The following is a 13270-nucleotide window of genomic DNA, read 5'->3' as shown; positions in this document are numbered from 1 at the left end:
ATCAATAAACACAAAAACATACTTTATTTGTTTCTTCTTTATACAAAATAAAGAAACTAGGAGCAGAAAAAAACTATAATACATCCTTAAACTTGTGTAGCCTCCAAGAATCGGCGTTTTGCAAGTGGCATTCCAAAGTCGGCTCATTTTTTTTTGTTCTATTGGTAGTTGTGGTTATATTTCCGCCAAATAATATTAATAATAATAATAATATTAATAATTATAATCAAACAAAAGAATCCCTCCCCAAATCCCTTCCAAACGGAGTTAAATAAGTCCTGCAAGTCGTTCCAACACTTACCACGAGGGGGCGACCCACCACTGATGAAGCTTCCCTCTCTTCCAGACAGTCCCATTCCCTTCCCCGCCACCGTCGAACACGCCCAAAACCAAACCTTCTGAATCAAATAAAACCGGTTATCTTTTCTTTTCTGGTTTCGGAGAAAACAACTCATAACCCCAAACCAAACGGGGGAGAAAAAAAAAAAAAGGCCCAAATCAAACGAAAACCAAGACGCAATCCCGGATTGGGGCAGCGGGAGGGGTGTGTGCTCTCCCTCCCCCCGGCATCCTTCCGTCTGCGAAAACAGGCGAGTCTAAGCTTTGGTCCGAGGAACTGGCGGAGACTCGGCGCGGAGGTTCGTGGAGCAAACGAGGCGGACCACGCCCGGGCGCCGCAACCCCGGGTCCGAGAAGCGTCCGTCCCCACTGAGCCCACCCGGGGCGAGGCAGAGGGCCGCGCGTGGTCCTGGAGCGGCCCCGCGGGACGAGGTTGTGCGATTTGGCATCACGGTGGCGCTTTTGGTACTGGAGTCTGGCCCCGACGGGGCGGACGGGCCGGCGAGGGCTGGGTCCCGGTCAGGCGCGCACCCTCCGCCAGGGGGCGCCCTACCACACGGCCGTCTCGTTCAGCTCCTGGTTGGGGTGCGAGAGGGGCCCGCTGTAGCTGGACATGGAGAAAGGGGGGCTGGGCCCGCCGCTGAAGACCTCGCCCGGGAGGGGGTGCAGCGAGCCGGGGAGGCCGGGCTCCGGGCTGGGGGTGTCGGGGTGCGAGATCATATCCGTGTACCTTTGGTTCTCGGAAGCGTGGTGCCCGGGGAGGGGGGGTTCCAGGGGTCCGAGCGGCGTGGAGCCGGCCCCCGAGGTCGGGATGTAGCTGGAGTCGGCCGGAGACTGCGCCTGCGACGGCGGCCCGTGCGGGAAGAAGTCGTAGTTGCTCCCGGGCCCGTAGTAGTCGCCCTGGTAATCTGCAGAGGGAGGGAGGGAGGGAGGGAGGAAGAGCGGGTGAGGCCGGGGGCCAGGCGGAAGGGAGGCAAAAGTTGCCCCCTCCCTCCCGCAGAGAAGCCCTAAAACAACCCAGAGCTAGGCACGCGCACAACCAACCCTACTACTGATAGTAAAAGGGCCCTAGGAGCAGTGCTAGTAGAGACACCATTAGACTCACGTTCCCTCCTGTTAAACAATAATACGCATGCAGGGGGTCCTAATAAGGTGTCCTAATAACTCCTACTACTAGGATACACCGGATATCCGTAACCATTAAGAACAAAAGAATAACGTGTTGGTAGTTCCAAAGTAGTAAGGAATAGTTGTTATTAATATTATGCTTCCAGGAACAGGTGATACAAAACACCCCTCCCCCAAACGCCTAAGGAGGAACGGTCTTTATCGGTGGATCGGGTCCCGTGTGCGCTGTGTGTGGCGGGCGGGGGGAGGCAAGGGAGTCCGCATTTTTTTGTTCTTCCTAACCAACCTCGCTTTAAACACCCCCCCCCCATGAAACCCCCACAAAATCAGAATTGACGCTTAAAAACCACCCAGGTGTCCAAGGGAAGCCCCCTTCAAGGGCAGGCGTGCCTGCCTCGAGAAATCGCTTCCAGCTACACAAAGCCAGGCCTTCACCCCCAGGAGGTCCCGGGGCCAGACCCCCGACGACTTTTCGTTTTCTTTGGGCTCTGCACCTCCGTCTAAGAAGGCCCTTCTTCCGCACCCCCAGCCCAGCCTTCCCCGGCTCTGGTGCACAAAAGCGTCCACATGCAGGCACCGGCGTAGCCCAGATGTCTCTCCCCGGGAAAGGTAAGGGGAGCGGAAGGTCCCTGGCCGGAGAGCGAGGCCGTCGGACGGACCGCGCCCCGGCGACCCGAAGGCAAGACGCCCTCGAGCCGTCCCCCGCCGGGACAGAGCGCCTTCGACGGGGCTGAGTCGAGGCACTGCGCGCCTCTCAGCCCGCGGTCCTCCGCCAAGGCCGGCTGGCCTTTGGATTCGATTCAAGGCACATCTCGCTCTGCTCCGACTTGGCAGCTTTGTTCGAAGCTGGCGAGAGAGGCGAGCGGGCGGACCCGAAAGCAAAACCGAGCTGCGATTTCCCGAGCGCCAGGGAAGGCCCGCGTCCACACGACCCGTGTTCAGAACCGAGCAAAACGCGTCCGTCAGCGTCGTAGGGCGAGGCAGGGATCTCGGGAAGGGGCTGGATTGCTTCCCGGGTGGAAGGGGAGAAATGTCCCCTGAGTTTTTTTTTTGGGGGGGGGGGGCTCTTCTAACTTCTTGAACCTGGATGCCACTTTGGGAAGGAAGCGCCCAGGAGACTCCTTCCACCCCGACCGGGATGGAGCAGGAGCTTTGCCTTTCGACTGGGGAGGGAATTCGAAAGGCCCGGAGGTGCAACAGTCACTTGGAAGCGCCAAACAGGGTCGCCGGCACAGAGCCTGGGCAGGTCTACTCGAAAGGAAGACCCCGCTGCTTTCAGCCGGGCGAAGCCGAGGCCGTCCGGTTCCAAAACGCGGTTGGAATTTGCCTTCCAACGGCGAAAGGGCCGAGGCCGCCGGCGGGTTTGGAAGGGGGCCGCAGACGAAACCCCTCGCACCCGGACGGGGGGGGGGGGTAGCGGGAAGGAGCCCCTGCCCTTCCTCCAAATGTGCCCCCCCCAACTGGCGCCCCTTCTCTGCGGAATGGTTTTTCTCCAGGGCAGCCCCTCCTGCTTGCTATTCCCGCCGTTCTCCCGCCCGCGGACGCCCCCTCGGGGCTCCCTTACAGGGTCTCCTTTTAAGGGTCCCCGAAGCCCGAAGGGGAGCGCCAACCCCCCTTCCCCCCCCCCCCCGCCCGGCTGCCGGGCCTAATTGGCACAAAGGCCGTCTGAAAGGCGGACAAGAAAGAGGGCAGCTGGGGCTTTGTTCCCGGCGGCACAAGAGGAGAGCGCCGGGCGGCGAGGGGCGGCCACAGCCGGACCCTCCCGCACAAAAGCGCCCCTTTCCGGGTTGGGGGGAGCAGCGGGGACCCGGACCCGCGGAAGGGAAAGGAAGGGGAGGGATCGCCGGCAAGGCTCCGCCGGCGCGGGGAGCGACAGGGGCGCGCGCCAATGAGCCAAGGAAAATCGCCTCTCAGGCTTCCTCCGAGTCAAGACGTGAATCTCACCTAACCGCTTCCCTCGCACGACGTGCAAAAGGCTTTGGGACTCCTGCAATCCTAAAAACCCCGAAAGATGCCTCAGGGGCGCCACTTTGGCGGAGAGCTGCTTGGCCCGGCTCCCTTTCGACGCCGTCCTAAAAGGAGCGACTCCGGCCCCGAAGAACTCCCAGACGGGCCCGGGAAGCGGATGGGGGGGGGGGGAGGTCGAAGGCCGCTTACCTCCGTAGTAAGTGTAGGGGGTGGTGCCCAGCATTTCGGATTCATCCAGGCGGCCTCCCAGAGGGCGCATGCGCCGGGGGCTCCGAAAAAAAGCGTGCCGCCGAGCGCCCAGCGCGCTCAATTGCTTCATTCGCCGCTCCTTGGACCGTCGGTTCTGGAACCACACCTGCGGCCGGGGGTGGGGAGAACAGAAATAGCGGATCAGCTTCCAGCCAGGCCCTGGAGGAAGCTCCCGGATCCCCCGGGGAAGTTGGGATGAATGGGACGCAATGCCTATTCACAGTGTGTGTGTGTGGGAGGGAAGCAAGACAAAGAGCCGAGGCGGAGGACCCCCAACTCCGAGAAAGCCTACAGGGGTGGTCAAACTGGGTCCCTCCATATGTCCATGAATTACAATTCCCATGAGCCTCTGCCAGCGAGCAGGTAGGGGAGGCAAGTAGAGAGGTTGGCCGAGAAACACCTCTAGAGCTCTTGTTTTGCCCCCCCCCACTGGCTGCCTGCCCCCCCCCCTGCGATTTAGGGGCTTCCCCTCTTGGAGACCATGGCCATAGCCCATATCCGGCTCAGCCTCCCCTGGGGGTGGGGAGGGTAGAGGACAGCCACGGTGGCTTTCGCTCCCCCTTTTCACATTCCGCCAGCTGAATCAAGGGGCTTCTCTTCCGGCCTGCAAAGCTCTCCAGACGTGGTGCTCTCCCCCTTGCATTTTAAAAAGAAGCTGATAGAATTTGGACGAGGCTGCAGCGGTGGGGAGATCTCCCACCAGCCGCCCATCCACGACCAGTGGAGGCCAAGGTCCACACGGCCAGCCAGCTTCTCCCTTGTATCCAGCAGGTACACTGTCTCTGAAGATGGAGGTTCGCTCTTGCTCTTTTGGGGCTGTGGGTTTAGCGACCGCAGAAAGAACAAGTAAACTGGCTGTCGGGCATTTGCAAGAAGAGGAATTTGGTGGCCATGGTGTCACTGTGGAGATCTTCCCTTCCTGGTCTCTGCACAGGGTTCTTTGGCGATTCTCAACCGGAGGAGATGAAGATGCCTGGGCCCCTTGTCCCGGCCCCAGCCACCAAAGAGTGGGAGTCCATCAGGAAGGGCCACCCTTCCCCCACAGAGTATTCCAGGTGGCCAGTCGCCAGCTACCTAAGAACAACAGGCTGTGCATCTTCACTCAGGTGCAGCGTCCCCAGAGTTTGCAAAATCTGCAGGATGTTCCTGGTTTCAAGGGGGGAAGATGCTGCTTTCCACACACTTTTCAAACAGGCTTTCCCCAGAGTAACTTTGGTCAAGACACACATGGCAGGGTGAATTCCTGGCACCACTTCACTCCTGGGCCTAAAAGAGGCCTGGATTTCGAATCCTAACTTAGGTTTTACTGATATGCAGCCAATTTTAAGGGAGCTAGTACATATTCCATGTGTGTTTAGGGAGAAAGCCCACATGGGTCTACTTTAGAAGCCAGAGCCATGTTATTCAGTACAGCTTACTCCCAGGAAAATGCCCTTGGGGTACAGGCTTTACAGCTTGGTGAAATGGACATGTGAGTGCACAGGTGTGTGCTTTGAATACAGAAGGCCCCAGTTCAAATCTTGCCAACCACCCGTCACTGGCCTCTAGGCCTCAGTCTCTCTAACCCACCCTACAGCTGGCACCCGGAGAAAACCCTGATTGGCTTCCCAAGGACTGTAAAGGATTTTAAACTACTGTGCTATTTTTAATCAAACTCTGCATAAAGGCCATCCTTAACCACAACAAATTTCATTAGCTGTTGTCATCAGTGTTATGGTGGCTGCTGGCACAATGACCACAAATGCCACTCTCGCTTGTCCCTAAAACGAAATGTCACGGGGCTATTATATTTTTTTAAATTTCATCGATATCAATCACAAACTTGGCATTTCCTATCGAGATTAATGGGGTCTTCCTTAGATTTGGTTGGACTACTTGGGCAGTTTACGGGGTGAGGCTGTGATCCCAGCATATGAGTACTGGGCACTAAGCCAGACAGGAAGAGTTGCTTTTAAGGAGCGACTCACAGGGTACATGAGGCCTCTAGCACAGGGGTGTAGTGGTGTAAAGAGCCAGTGTGGTGTAGAGTTTAAGAGAAGCGGCCCTTAATCTGAAGAACCGGATTTGATTCCCCGCTCCTCCTCCATATGCAGCCAGCTGGGTGACCTTGGGCCAGTCACAGTTCTCTTAAAGTTCACATGGAGCAGTTCTCCTAGAGTTCTCCATGCCCCACAGGGTGTCTGTTGTAGGAAGGGTGTCTGTTTGTAAGCCACCTTGGCATTCCTTACAGGAGTGAAAAGTAGAGTATAAAAAAAACAGCTTTTCTTCCGTTCTGCTCCATTCCACCGGGCTCCCCCTCTCGAAATCATTCCAAAAACTATTCATTGGCCAACCAGGAAGATAATCAATAAATAGCCAAGATCCTTCGGAGGAGCAGGAGCTTCAAGCGTTCAGTGTGGTTCCGAAGCTTCCCCTTGCATTCTTCGAGGCTGGGTTTCTCCTTGTGGCTGGGGGAGCTGTTTTTCGCGAAAAGTCCTCCAGGGTCCGGAGCTTGCCTGGCTGTTCTTGGTGACGGCGCGCCGCGACGTCATCCGGCACACGCGGAAGAGCGCCCCCTTTCGGTAGGCCAGAAGGCGCGCCTGGGAAGGGACTGGAGCGGGGCGCCTCCCAACAAGGACAGCAGGGGGCAGGGGGGGGGGCACCAATCGCGAATCCATCTCCCGCTCGGGGGAGGGCCGGGGAGGGGGAGCAGCACCCCGACACCCCCCCCCTCGTGTCTCAGCGCCGCAGGGGCGACCTCTTACCTGGATGACTCTCATGTTGAGGCCCGTCTCTTGAGCCAGTTGCTCCCGGATATGCCTGGTGGGCTTGGGGGTGGCGGCGAAGGCGGCCTTGAGGGTCTCCAGCTGCTTGGCCTTGATGGTGGTCCGAGGCCCCCGCCGTTTGGTGCCCGAGTTCTGCTCCTCGTTCTCGTTGTTGGTGGTCTCTTTGTCCGAGGAGGTGGAATTGTCTGTTTCCTTTGTGTCGTCCTGCATGGCGTCCGGGATGTCCGGAGACAAGCTTCGGTCGGTACACGACGACACTGGCGGAGGAGAGGGGAGAAGGGGCGTCACTCGGGGGTGGGGAAGGCTCCGGTTAGCTAATCCCCTTCGCCCGGCCAAGCTGCTCCTCCGTTTCGCTCAGCCCCGGAGAGGAACGAAGCCCCTTTCTTTTGGGGCGGAAGCCCTGCCAGGCCCCGATCCCAGCACGAAGAGCAGCTTCCTAAATGCGGGCCTTGGCAGTGGGAGCGACGCGAGAGCCTCGGAGGAGCCGAAAGGCCGGAGACAGCGGCAAGCCAGGGATTAAGTCATTAAGGATCACGGTCCTTAAACACAGAGCCCTAAAAGGGGAACGAAGGTCCCGGCCAAGGCCTCCCTTCCTTCCTACCCCGCGCTTTGTTGCTGGCCAGTGAGCCAGCAGAAAGCCCCCTCGCCTCGATTCTAAAGAGGAGGGGTTCTAAAAGGGTTGGGGGGGGGAGCAAGACTGGAGGGAGGGGCAGACCAACCGAGGTTTCCCCCCCCCCAAAAAAAATACTCTGCTCGGAGGAACACATCTGTCGCGAGAAAGTCCTGTTGCAGGTTTTACTTCCAAGTAAATGCCTCTGACGGGCTCCGTCTTCAACAGGCCCCGAACAAAGGGAGGCAGCCCCCCACCCGATGGAAGGGCAGCCCCACGGGTCTCCCTCACAGGTGAGCGTGCATAGGGCTTGAGGCCAATTATGGCAGAGGCCACCCGCTCTTTCACAGCCCCTCCCCGATCCCCACTGGATAACCCTCTCGGTTTTGGAAGAGACAGTCGCGCCAGCTTGTCTTCGGCCGAGCCGTCATCGCTCCGTTCCCGAGCCCCTCCCCTGCCAAAAGGATGGGGCGGGGGCAGTGATCAGAATCTGGGGGGGGGGGCGGGTAGCAAGAGAAGCCCCCGGTCTGGGCCCTTCTGGGGAAGCCAGAGGGCAAGGGGGGGTAGGGGGTTCAAAAACACGCTGGGGAATCAGCGCAAGGAGCCAGCAGAGACAAACCCGAGAATTTCTCAATCACCCCCGCCTCTGGGGCCCCGGGAAGACAGACCTATGCAGGGTCACACCCTGATCCCCTCCCGGCGTGGAGAGGGAAGGGCGGACTCTCTCGGCAAGCTACTGGTTCCGGATTAGAAGGACGTGAACTGGAGGGGGCAGCCGGTCTGTCGGGCGTCCCTTTTCCCAGTGAAAGCATCCGCGAGGCCGTTTCCAGGTCCCGCAGTTGCGGCGTCCATCAGAGAAACTGCCTGCTGCAGTCCATCCCACCGAGGCCGGATCTCCCTCCCTTTCCTCCCCCCACCCCACCCCCGATGATATACTAATTGCGAGCTGCTTGTGGGGAGGGAGAGACCTGGCCGGGGCTGTCCAAAACCGCGCGTGCAGGCACAATTGGCACCAAGAGTCACTCCCTTGGAAAGAGGGCCGAGCTTTCCCGGCTTGCCTCTGATCGCTCTGTCCCCTCCCCCACGCCCCCCTTGCTGGGTCTGTCCCCTTCAGACTGTAGGCTTTTCGGGGCAGGGGCCTGTCTATGGCCCCCATTGGCTGCAGTCTGTTTACTCAAGAGGGAATTGGCCTCGAGGTATCGATCTTAAGCGCATTACAAAGATAGCGCTGTAATTTACAACAGCCTACCTCATAAGGCTGTTGCGAGACGAGAATGCTTTGCGCGTGCTTGTGTATGTGTGTGTGTGGTAGAACCCTGGAAAAGGCCTGGGGCGCCTTGGAGGGAAAGCGGGTTGGGAAATTACTCTGGAGCAGCGTCTCCAGGAGCGCTAGCGCAGCCGACGAAGGCGTTTGGCCGCTGCTCCCCGGCGAAAGCCGCCCGCCCGGCCTGCTCTTACCGGAGTTGAGGCTGCCTTCCTTCAAGCTGGCCGAGCTCAGGTAGTCGTCCTTGCAGACGAATTTGTTCTCGTCGATGATGTAGAGTTCTTCGCCCGTCGAGAGCTGCTTGTTACAAACCATGCAGGTGAAACAGTTCAGGTGAAAGACTTTGCTCCGCGCTTTGCGCACCAGGTCCGACGGCGAGATGCCCTGCGCGCACCCGGCGCATTTGGTACCGAATCTCCTGCAGAAGGGGGACAGGCGGCAGGGCCGAGAGACACAGGGTGAGGCCTGGCGCCAGGACGGCCCGGGGCGAGGGGGGGGGAGCGCCAGGCCGAGAGAGTTAACCCCCCTGGCAAGGGGATGAGGGTGGGGTGGGGGTTCAATCCACTGCAGCGGCAAGCGGCTGGAGGAGGGAGGGATGGCCCGGGCTGAGAACGGGCAGGGGCTCATGGGAATTGTAGTCCATGGACATCTGGAGGGCCGCAGTTTGACTACCCCTGGCTGAGAAGTTCCGCGCCCCGGGAGGAGAGGAGACACAATCGGGGAGCTTTCATGGCCTTGCCTGGTGGAAGGGAACAAGCCAGCTTTTCCTCTTCTTTTTTAAACGGGGCAGCCTCCGGTGGGAGGCCCCCAGGAGGTGGCTTGGCAAGAGCGCTCCCCAGGCGCTTCCTGCTCCCGCCGAGCCCGGCCAGAGGGCCTTGTGACGCCGCCCAGAAAACCTTCCCGAGGGCCCCGGGAGAAGAGCCGTCGCCTCCCGTTCCGCTCTCGGCTATAGCCCGGAATGACGTTGATGTAGTGAAAACATTACAACCCATAAATCACGGCCTCTCCTCGGGCGTAATAGCCTCATCTGCACCTTATCAAAAATCAGTCAAGGCGTTTAAAGATGGGTTTAAAAATAAATAAAAAAATAAATTGGGAGCGGAGGGGAGGGGCGGAAACAGGTACAAGAATTCGGAGCGGCCGCTCCGGGCCCGTTTACATGTGCAAATCCGGCTTAGCGCCTATTCACAGGCCCTAGCCCTGGGGCCCGATGCCCGCAGGGTTGGAGTAACTTTAACCACCACCCCCCACAGTCGCCCCCCCCCACAGCCGCCCCCCTGCGCTGCCGATTCTCCCTGGCACTAAACAAATAGGAGCTCCTCAATTACAGCCCGAAAACAAAAGGCCGGGGAGGATTTGCATTTTCGATGGAGGGTTATTTGTGGACCCCCTCCCCCCAAGACACAAATAAAATGCGGGTGGGCGACAAGTCTTCCCCTCCTCCCTGCCCCCACCGAAGCCCCTCTGCAAAGTCAAGGCAGAGAATCGCCCTGGAGGAACGCCCTCCTTTCGGGGGATTTTGGACAGTGAAGAATTTTCTCCCATTCAGGAGACCAAGGAATCTCAGGTTCCGTTGAGGGTTCCAGAGAGCTAGCTTGGCACTCACCTTTGGGTTAAAAAAACAAACCCCAAAATTGGAGAACCGAGTTTTCGCCCAGATTCCTAGTTAGGGATCCGGAAAGTGAAATCGTACATTTTCCAACCCCTCCCGCCTTAACAGAAGCCTGCGATCCTACACCTACTGATTGAGAGACCCCTTTGTTGGGGTTGGGATTGGGGGGGGGGGGGGGGAGTTCACGTCTAAGAACCGAGGAGAAGCGCTGCGGAGGCTTGGAGGCCGCCTGGAGCAATTGGGAAACAGGGAGGCAGCGCTCCCCCCAGGATAGGGAAGAGGACCGGCCTGGCCGGCAGGTCTCAGACCTGGGACTGGTCGAGGGAGATGATTTCCCTCCTTCCAGCCCCTGCCCAAGGAGGCTCACCGACCGCCTCCCAAGTGCATCCTCGAGGTTGCAAATCTGTCCTGGGGAGTAAACCCCACCAAATCCAATGGGTTCTTTCCTACTTCTAGAGTAAAACGTGGCAAAGGTTGACAGTCAAAGACCCTGGCTTTCTCCCACGCAGACTCCTAACCGGATTCCTCGGGAGCTGAGATTTGGGTGGGTGGGAGGACTAAGATTCGAAAGCTCATGCCTGGAATACATGGTCTTAAAAGTGCCCCTGGACTCTGGTTTTGAAGATTTATTTCGTTGGGGTGTCTTTTCAAGACACTCCCCTGCTTGGGTCCCCTAGGTAGGCCAGGAGGAAAAAGAAGAGAGGGTGTTTTCTGGGCCTTTGGGTTGCCTTTATATTTCCCCCCTCTCGCTGTGTGAAGAAAGCGGAGGGCCACTCTGCACCTCCGTCCCAATAAGCCCTCCGGCAGCCTGTCGCCTTTACCTCCGCGTAAACCAGCGGGGAAAGGCGACACCAACTTGGCCAAAGGGGCGCGGGCAGGGCAGCGCGGGGGTCCTCTGCTAACTTGCTCAAGGGACTCAGCCCCGGGGGTCGCCCTGTCCCAACGGATCGGGCCATTGTCTGCCGCCGGGGCCTCCGGGGGGGAGAAAAGAGCCAACGCATTGTGCCCCCGCGCCCCCCCTCTGTTGAAAGGCAAGGCAAAGCCCCCGAGGAGGGGCATAGCTGGAGGGGCAGAAGGGAGGAAGGGGCAATGCCGGGGGGGGGGGGCGAGGGGGCAACGATCCTCAGCAGGGAGAGGCAGAGGGGCAGGCGAGGCGAGGCGGGTGGGGAGGGGGCGTCTGGGCGCATGTGGGGGGGGAGGCTTCCCCTCACCTGAAAAAGTCGTTCTTGCAGTAGAGCTTCCCTTCGCGGGAGAAGCATTTCTCGGTGAGGTTGCACTTGCACTCGCAGCACTGCACGCACTTGATGTGCCAGGCCCGGTCGAGGACGTTGAGCAGGAAGCGGTCGAGGATGGGCCGCTCGCAGCCCGCGCAATGCACCATCATCCCCGCGGCGGGACGAGGGGGTCGCCGCGACGACGCGCCGCCAGCCCAGGCCCGCCGCCGCCGCCGGGCCCCGCGTCTTCCCGCGGCCGCTCAGAGCGCTCCGCCGCCGCCGCCGCAGGGCCGTCGAGTGTGGAGGCGCGGAGGATGCGCGGAGGCTGCGGGCGGCGGGCCGTGAGCGCGGCCTCCCGGGCGGGGAGCCTCGACGGCGGGGGACAAGGCCGAGGCCCGCCGCTTCCCCTGCGCCCGTCCCCGTCCCCGTCGCCGGCGTGTGGATGGCTGCCCGGGACTTTGCTCCACTTTCATGCTGTTCCCATCGCCGAGCTTTGTCTCCCGGCTTTAGTAATTCGCGCATCCTTATTCAGATTTGGTGACGTCGGGCGGCGCGTCGGGCCGGCGGCGGCCAATGGCGGGCCGGTGGCCATGGCAACCTCTTAATTTATAGCATATCTAAATTGGCTCCAGCCTCGCGCTTGGCACAGAGGGAAAAAAAGGAGGCAGCCCTATTGTTGAAGGGCTAGATTTCCACCTGGTTTGCCGGGGCTCAGTGAGTATTTCGCCTGCAGAGGGTTTTGCGGAGGGATGCATGGGGGGGGGGGGGAGAGGCTGGGATCTGGGCCGGGGGTCGCGTTCGGCGCGGGGGGGGGACTGCTCTGCCCTGCCCTGCCCATCTCTGCCCATCTCCTCCTCTCCACCCCCAGGACTGTGAGCATGACCCATGGAGCCAAGGGGACCGGGCTTGCAAGCGTCCGATGGGAAAGAAAGATGCCCGGGGTCAGGTTGAGCCCCGATTCTCTTCTCGGTGGGCTGCCTGCTAGGATCCGGCCTGGCTCGGGAAAGTCTCGAGGCAAAGTTATTTTCTGGTTTTCTCCGTCTCTGGCTCTGTCAGACGCCCCCATAGTTTTTGCCTTAGACATGGGACTGCTTTATTTATTCATTTTTAACAATCATTTCGAGAGGGAATCAAATCGTAAATACAAAATCCCTTCCCGGCCCCCTCTCGCGTCGATCCGTCCAAATAAAACTTTCTGGATGAGTTTTGATTCTTGAAATTCTTGAAAATTGTCCGGACAAGGGATTTTTTTCTCAGCGGGGGAAGAAGGGAGAGGATCCGGACCGGGAAAGCAACAAGCAAAAGAAAACCAAACAAATAATAATAACAATTTATTAAAACCTACTAACAACCCCCGAACAAAAACTTTCCAAGTCTTCGAACCAGAGGAGAGGGAGAGAATCGCAGATTCTTGGCAAGGGCGAAACAGGACAGCGGAAGCAGCCTGGAGATTTTGGGAGGGGGAAGAATTGCATTCCTAAATAAAAGCCCCCACCAGTTTGCAAGAGACTGGGAGGCTGCAGTCGTTAAAAAACACATCCCTGAGAATAACCCTTCTACTGAGGACCAGTTTAAGACTGCTCTCCCCCCCCCCCCAGACAGGAGTCCCGTCCTTTGTTTCCAGGCAGATACCGTGAGGATCCGGTCCCCAAAGAGACCTGCGCCATCCTCCCTTCGCCCCCCCCCGCCGCCTATCCCCGCCCCCGGAGCTCCCCCCCCCCCCATGAACACCTGGTCCCCTTCCAAGGCTTTATGATTTGCCACTCAGGGCTGGTCTTTCCCCTGCTGAGGTTGCAGTCTTACCTGCGAGTAAGACGCCCTGGTTAGGACTGGACTTACTCCCGAGTAAACGTGCCGCGGACCGGACCGCCGGGTCAGTGGCACTTCAGTCGGTGTGTTCCCAGGCGTTCCGTTCCGGAACTTGACTTCAGGAGACTGTGTTTGCGGGGGTTGGGGGAGGAGAGGGCTGGTTGGAAGGTGCGGTCCTCGTGCAGTTGCTGTTGCCTAGGAATTTGGAGAGACCCTTTGGCATTCCCCCCCTCCTCTTTCTTTCTTTTTTTTTTGTCATGCAAGGTGCAGCCACAAAAGAGAACAGGAGAGATTAAGTTATAAGACACCCCC

The 13270-nt window shown here is 59.1% G+C and overlaps 1 protein-coding gene across 2 annotated transcripts; it reads right to left on the bottom strand.

Moving 5' to 3' along the window:
• Window positions 1-11648, bottom strand: LHX5 (LIM homeobox 5). Of its 2 annotated transcripts, XM_077308467.1 has the most exons (6): window positions 11147-11647; window positions 8518-8741; window positions 6429-6706; window positions 3625-3790; window positions 1070-1247; window positions 1-915 (listed from the first exon to the last, which is right to left on the bottom strand). In XM_077308467.1, the coding sequence occupies exons 1-6, from the start codon at window positions 11317-11319 to the stop codon at window positions 909-911; spliced, it is 1026 nt and encodes a 341-aa protein (XP_077164582.1). In that variant the 5' UTR covers window positions 11320-11647; the 3' UTR covers window positions 1-908. The 2 variants fall into 2 exon arrangements, with proteins under 2 accessions (XP_077164582.1, XP_077164581.1); XM_077308466.1 differs by having other exon boundaries at window positions 1-1247; window positions 11147-11648.
• Between the last annotated feature and the right edge of the window lie 1622 nt (window positions 11649-13270).

Source organism: Paroedura picta, chromosome 13, assembly GCF_049243985.1.
Source record: "Paroedura picta isolate Pp20150507F chromosome 13, Ppicta_v3.0, whole genome shotgun sequence".
NCBI lineage: Eukaryota > Metazoa > Chordata > Lepidosauria > Squamata > Gekkonidae > Paroedura > Paroedura picta.
This window is presented reverse-complemented; position numbering and strand designations above follow the sequence as displayed.

Coding starts and splice junctions, on each gene's coding strand:
- LHX5 (XM_077308466.1), bottom strand. CDS start 11,319: ATGATGGTGCATTGCGCGGGCTGCGAGCGGCCCATCCTCGACCGCTTC. Junction 8,742..11,146: donor TGCAAGAACGACTTTTTCAG/GTGAGGGGAAGC, acceptor CCCCTTCTGCAG/GAGATTCGGTACCAAATGCG. Junction 1,248..3,624: donor CCCCTACACTTACTACGGAG/GTAAGCGGCCTT, acceptor CTCCCTCTGCAG/ATTACCAGGGCGACTACTAC.